The 7,431-nt window shown below is 44.4% G+C and overlaps 1 protein-coding gene across 1 annotated transcript; it reads left to right on the top strand.

The window, feature by feature from the left end:
* Positions 1 to 1,354: 1,354 nt before the first annotated feature.
* Positions 1,355 to 5,358, top strand: LOC311119295 (meteorin-like protein; the record flags this gene model as incomplete). The annotated part of the gene is made up of 2 exons (XM_084194016.1): positions 1,355 to 1,612; positions 4,952 to 5,358. Coding segments are annotated over exons 1-2 (505 nt in total), but the record flags the coding sequence as incomplete, so codon positions are not given.
* Positions 5,359 to 7,431: the final 2,073 nt, after the last annotated feature.

Consider the following 7,431-nt stretch of genomic DNA (forward strand, 5'->3'; position numbering starts at 1 on the left):
TGGAGGGAGCTGAAAGTCCGTATTGCCCAGCGACAGCCCCGAAACCTGAAGGATCTGGAGAAGGTCTGTATGGAGGAGTGGGCCAAAATCTCTGCTGCAGTGTGTGCAAACATGGTCAAGACCTACAGGAAACGTATGATCTCTGTAATTGCAAACAAAGGTTTCTGTACCAAATATTAAGTTCTGCTTTTCTGATGTATCAAATACTTATGTCATGCAATAAAATGCTAATTAATTACTTAAAAATCATACAATGTGATTTTCTGGATTTTTGTTTTAGATTCCGTCTCTCACAGTTGAAGTGTACCTATGATAAAAAATTACAGACCTCTACATGCTTGTAAGTAGGAAAACCTGCAAAATCGGCAGTGTATCAAATACTTGTTCTCCCCACTGTATGTCTGTCTCTCACTCTTTCACACATTCATAATAGTTGTTAAAGCCATACAGGTGTAGCAGTGGCTGTGGAGACAGGTGTCATTGTGGTGGGGTTGACTCTCAGACAGCGTGTCCCAACATGCATCATGGTTATATTACAACAGCTAGGGCCAGGTCAGTATGTCTAGGCAACATGCTAGCCAAGACCAATACAAATACTGTAATAGCATAGAGGACACACACACAGCGCGCACACATACACGCACACACACGCACACACACATGTCCAAAGAAATCAGAGATGAAAAGTACTTGTCTCAAACAGTTTAGTTTCCGCTGTCTCAAACAGCTCTAGTTTCCCCTGTCTAACAGGTTTCTGTTTTTGTTTTTTTATATGATTGTGTGTGTGTGCGCGCGGGCGGATGCGTGTGTGTGTGGGTAGTTCAGTGGAAAAACACACTCCTGTCTTGTTACAAAGAAAAACTTACCCAAGATGACTATGTTTATGACAGCCTATCTAATGTAACGGACAATATAGTTGTACCCACATATGTCATCATAACAAATGACTGACAACAGATATCAAGGGGAATTGCAATGATGAGGGGGCACTTTTGGAAAGGAAAAGTTTGAGATAATGAACCACAGATCACTCAGTCAACTTACCCAACCTTTCAACTGTGGGTTAGTTAGTTCGACTGTAGACTTTCTAATGTATGATTTATAAGTTCCTAGTAAGTAGATACTAGCCCAGGTGAGATTTTGTAATTGTAGAAACATACTTCCAAGATCTAGCCGATAGTGCATTGCGCACGCGTGCTGATCTGCTGGGTGAAGGGGAGTGACGTGGAGAAGAAATCAGAGCAAAGAAATTCACTCACTGAAGTTCCAGTAAAGGAATTCAAGCAGCCGCTGTCCGTTGTAGGCTACGATATAGTGGATGGTTCTAGGTGAAGTAGCGCTTTTTTAGCTGTTCTACTGGCCTTTACCGGAGAAAAAAAACAACACTCGACACTTTAACAAGCGAGCAGAACCGATGGGGACGTTATGTCGTTGGAGTTACGCGGGTGGATTTGGTTGTTTTAGTTGAGAAGAAGGAAAGTGTTGCGCTCGGAGCAACAGCGGTGGGATTAAACATGCTGACACCGATTTTGGCATACTTTCTATCGGTTCTCCTGCTGTGTCGGATAGCGTTCTCTCAATACTCCAGCGATCAGTGTAGTTGGAAGGGCAGGTGAGAGTTCTTCTTTATAACTTTATAACTTTCATTATTTCAGGAACTGCTTGTTCATAATGGTCCAATTGAAAAGGAGCTGTGCAGACGCACTATTTGTAGGCTACCATTTAGATTTAAATGCTTAGTTTTTGGAAATTAAAGTTACAGAATGGTGAATGCGTCAGTGTTTTTATCCAAGGCCGGCTGGTGAAGAGATTGTTACCATGTAATAAACTAAATAGAGAATGAGTTATCCATTCTCTTCTGAGAGGTGAATTGCAATATTGTTTCCCTCTCACTGAATGATCACCTTGAGTCAGGTCTGTGGAATGCTACTTCTGTCAAGGAAGCCAAGTGCAGAGGTTTATTTATTTTAATTTTATTTTCACAACTTAATGGTTTTGAGATTATTACATATTTTTGCTAATTATATTTTAAAGCATTAATAATCAACTGAAATTGACCCTTTTTGAATCCAAGCGTTCTAATTTGGAACACTTTTAGGAGCACGTTTAATTTCGATATATATTTCGATGTTCAAAATGGTAATGCATACATTGTTTAATGAATAAACACACTGATTAGAGGACACGATGGCCTAGTTAACCTACAGCAGTAAAAGTACAGTTTGAGGTGGCTCCTCACAACGTCAATAACAGGCTACCTTAGCAGTTTTCTACATCTCAAGGCCACTTTGCGCTTTTGGTTGTTACTTCCCTGCCTACACTTGTTATAACATGTATAGTCGGACTTTTTAGAAGCAGCACCATGGCTTAAATATTGATATAGTAAGAGGCTTTAGTACTTGACTGACACCTCTTGAAGTTTGACACTTCATTAATGCCTCTAATATGCTCAATGTAGGTATTCAATTACTGCTGATGATATGGTGATGTTACACAGGTAAAAACATTACTTTTCATCATCAATCATCTATTACAGACAATCTAGTGGGTGAAATTGGGTGAGTGTCCAATTGGGTGAGTGTCCAATTGGGTGAGCTGCAGTGCCAGGAAGAGAAAGTGGTAATGTTTCCTCTTCTAAGCCAGCCGAGGAGTAGTCTAACTAAGCAGTTACTCTGAGCCTGTACCAATGAATCTGTTGCTCGTTAGCTCTCCTTTTAGCTAATCTCTTCTAATTGCATGCAGACTAGAGACGGAGAGATGGTGGAGGAGGAGTTGAACTGAGTTAATTAAAGAGAATGTGGTGAGGAGTGGAGAGGCTGGTTGGGTTATGATTGACCAGCATGTGCTCTCCTCTGGTCCTCACATCAATGGGCCTTATTCATATTTCACCATTTCATTTTCATTTTTAAATTGGGTCATTCCTTCCAAAAACATCCTAACCACCAGCATGTTGCTGTTGGCATGGCATCCATATGGTAATAGAAGTCTGCTGCTAGTTTCCAGCCTATAGGCCTCTATAGCTTGGCTTTGCTACGAATGACAGACTTGGGTCCTAGTCTAGGACTTCAGATTATTTGCATTTTACATTTTAGTCATTTTAGCAGACGCTCTTATCCAGAGCGACTTACAGTTAGTGAGTGCATACATTTTTCATACTGGCCCCCCGTGGGAATCGAACCCACAACCCTGGCGTTGCAAGCGCCATGCTCTACCAACTGAGCTACACTGAGATGATGCGTTAAGTTCTGTGTGTGCATCCCAAATGGCACCCTATTCCCTACAGTGCCCATAGACCTCTGGTCAAAAGTAGTGCACTAAATAGGGAATAGGGTGCCATTTGAGACACTCAGCCTGTCAATGTGTGTATGGAGTGAGTGGTTTGGTGGTGCTGTCTGTCTGGCGCCAGGGGGGTCAGTTCTGTCCAGAGTGCTGCCCGGACATGTCTCTTCCAGTCCTTTTGTCCCGGCAGCAAGGGGAGTTTTGGGTGATTGACCTGCATTCAGCAGAGCCTCCTGGCAGCCTGGTTACTGTTGCTGTCGTTGGTTGTCTAAGTCGACTCCACTGTGTGTTCGCGGTGCAGCAGAAGCCTCTGTGAGGCTGTGTCCCAAATGGCATGTTATTCCCTATACAGTAGAATACCTTTGACCAGGGCCTATGGTGCTACATAGGGAATAGGGTGCAATTTGGGATGTAGCCTCTGTGAGTCTGTGTCCCTCTCCTGTTCATTCATCCACTTCTGTCTCTAGACTCTGTCTCCCCCTCCCCCTCTCCGACCCTGCCGCAGCCTGCCAGGCAGTCGGTAATGTGTTGCCAGAGCAGTGAGCCCAGAAGGAACGATGTGCCATAAGACGTGTGTGTTGGGGTTGAGGTCAGTTGAGCCGCGTGGAGGCAGGGCGGCTCGTGACTGGTCATGCTGTCGGCCGTGTGCAGCACGGAGGCGCAGGAGCCTTAACACTTTGTCTAAGGATATTAAACCACCGCCAGGCAACACACACACACAGCTACACACACACACACACACACACAGCTACACACACACACACACACAGCTACACACACAGCTACACACACACACACACACACAGCTACACACACACAGCTACACACACACACACACAGCTACACACACACACACACACACACACAACTACACACACACACACACACAGCTACACACACACACACACAGCTACACACACACACACACACAGCTACACACACACACACAGCTACACACACACACACACACAGCTACACACACAGACACACAGCTACACAAACACACACACAGCTACACACACACACACACACACACACACAGCTACACACACACACACACACACACACAGCTACACACACACACACACACACACACATAGCTACACACACACACTTTGCCTATTTCCAATATAGTGCAGTACCTTTGACCAGAGCCCTGTATAGGGAATAAGGTTCCATTGAAACAGTCTTCTTCTTGGCACAGAGCTGCAGTCTGTAGTCTGCCTGTTGAGTATGTTCAGAGGCAGAACTGACCCTCATGATCACGCGAAGCGCTGATATTTCTCTTTGAAGCGGCACTGTATTTCAGAAAAGGTTACCAGAAGAAAGCTGACATTTTCTGTTCTTGTGCCAAGTTATAGGCCTATTTTTTTGGAGGGGCTTGGTTCTTGGCTGGTGAACCACTGATTAGCTTATTCTCTGTTCATATTCATACAGACACTTTGTCTGTGACTGCCTGTCCAACAGTATGAATGGTTCATGGTTGGCATTTCTCACCCAAAACACCATGTTTTTCTCCAGACCAAATATATAATTATTTCTAATTATTTCACACCTATCAAAAGTGTGTTAGGAGTGTGTCCATGACTCTGTCCATGATGTGTTGTTGACCTCCTCCACTTCCACACTGACCTTTCTCCCCCCCCCCTCCCCCCCCTCCCCCCCCTCCCAGTGGACTAACCCATGAGGGCCACACACGTGATGTGGAGCAGGTCTACCTGCGTTGTTCCCAGGGTTCCCTCGACTGGCTCTACCCTACAGGGGCCATCATCGTCAACCTGCGGCCCAACACCCAGTCCCCGGCAGCCGCCCGTCTCTCCGTCTGCATCAAGCCCTCCAGGGACTCCCACGGGGCTAACATCTACCTGGACCGGGCCGGGAAGCTGCGTCTGCTGCTGAGGGAGCAGGACCAGGCCCAGGGGAAGGTGACCTGCTTCAGCATCCAGGAAGGGGCTATGTTCATAGAGGCCATACCTCACAGAGACATCAGTAAGAGGATCACCTCGTTTCAGTATGAGCTGGTGACAGAGAGGACCGGAGGTGGAGCCTTGGCTGGGGTGGAGCCACACGCACTGTCCGGTAAGATACACTCCTATTGTTGTTGCTTTGGTCATTAAAGGGGAAGTTCAGCATGGCTAAAGTAAAGACAGTACAGTAAGGCTAAAACTGCTTCTCCAGTAGAAATTCCCGTTCACAATTGTAGGCGATGTCATGGTGACGTTGGCTATCAAAGCTCACGTCTAACGGTCGTTTCGCGCCGAACTGTGCATGTGCAGGCCGTCAAATCAAAGGCACTCTTTTCATATAAAGTTGTTTATGACAAATGAAAAGCGTGTCAGTTTGTCACTTTCACAACGTTAGAGTAATAACATTTACATTTACATCATTTCGCAGACGCTCTTATCCAGAGCAACTTACAAATTGGTGCATTCAACTTATGATAGCCAGTGGGACAACCACTTTATACTATTCCAGGTATTCCTTAAAGAGGAACATGTTCAACTATTTAAGACATTGTCTCGAATCTAGGTTGTGCCTTTTTAGATTTAGAGAAAATAAATAATTCTTCACCTCTCTCTTTGACTTCTCATACCCCAAACCCCGGCCTTGTCTGGTCGGTCTGTTTCACAAGCATGCCCGGAAGTCTTGCGATGTTGCGGCTCTGGGTTTAGAAACTCTGTGGCTAAAGTCAACTGAAGTTTGTAGTGGCTGATGACAGACAACTGAACCATAGATTATAGTTTCTCCTGGTCCATTACACTACATTCAAGGTGAGGAACCTTCTAACATACATTTGTAAAATCCTGAACATCCCCCTTTTAATGCTAAAGTTGGTGGCAGTGGTTAAATAGACTAATCCTAACAGTGGATTACAGACTCTACTGATTGGCCCAGAGACTACATTCAAGGAAAGGAACCATCTAACTAATGATGTCATTTTGGTGACCTATCCCTTAAGTTTTGTGTCAGTGTCATGAGGCCTGAACAGTATCCTTACTGTTCCAGTTGAGTTATCCAGACTGAGGTAGATCAGAGAAAGTCAACTGGGCATTCAGCTGACAGTTTTTTTTGATTGACTCACTATGAAGTAGTTTCCTTTGTCCTGGTGTCTGTAGTCATGACATAGCTCTGTACTAAATGCAGCCATCTGCTGGTGAAAACGTCTCCGTTTGCAGATCTGTATTTATAAGAAAAAACAATTCCAAATTATTTTTGATATTCAATCTTCAGTTTATTTATCTTTTTACTGAAGAAAGTCTGAATCTCAGTGTTGTTTTTATAATATTATGTTACACTGACAATTCTATGTTGATATTTCACAGTTACCTTCCCACAAGTTAGTCTTATGAACTGGTGTACCCATGGGACTGAGTTGACTTGGGGAGTGTTTCATAACCAACCACTGCCTTTCCTACGGTACCCTGGTGTGTCTGTATGGAGGGCTACAGTGGAACGGAGAGGCCCTCACTCTAAAAACAGAGCCGTGTTTTCATCATGCTGTGTACCTGCCAAACCTGCATGACTCCTGGCTGTGAAGAGATCCAGACCAGAGACACTGTGTTTTTCTTCCACTAATAGGAGTAATAGGAGTTACATCTGTTTCTACCTCTTTCTGGGGTCACGTGTTCATATCCTGCATAATCAGCTGGCACAATGGTGAGATAGAGAGACTGATAAACAGTCAGGACCTAATGTAGGGGATCTAACATAGGGGTGTAATGGTTGTAGCTAGTGTAGTTAGCTCATGTTGGGCTTAATGAAGGTGATCTAACATAGTGGTGTAATGGTTGTTTTGGCCAGGTTGTAGCTAGTATAGTTGGCTCAGGTTGGGCATAATGAAGGTGATCTAACATAGTGGTGTAATGGTTGTTTTGGCCAGGTTGTAGCTAGTATAGTTGGCTCAGGTTGGGCATAATGAAGGTGATCTAACATAGTGGTGTAATGGTTGTTTTGGCCAGGTTGTAGCTAGTATAGTTGGCTCAGGTTGGGCTTAATGAAGGTGATCTAACATAGTGGTGTAATGGTTGTTTTGGCCAGGTTGTAGCTAGTATAGTTGGCTCAGGTTGGGCTTAATGAAGGTGATCTAACATAGTGGTGTAATGGTTGTTTTGGCCAGGTTGTAGCTAGTATAGTTGGCTCAGGTTGGGCATA

Source organism: Coregonus lavaretus (assembly GCF_964263955.1).
Source record: "Coregonus lavaretus genome assembly, contig: HAP1_SCAFFOLD_7100, whole genome shotgun sequence".
Classification (NCBI taxonomy): Eukaryota; Metazoa; Chordata; class Actinopteri; order Salmoniformes; family Salmonidae; genus Coregonus; species Coregonus lavaretus.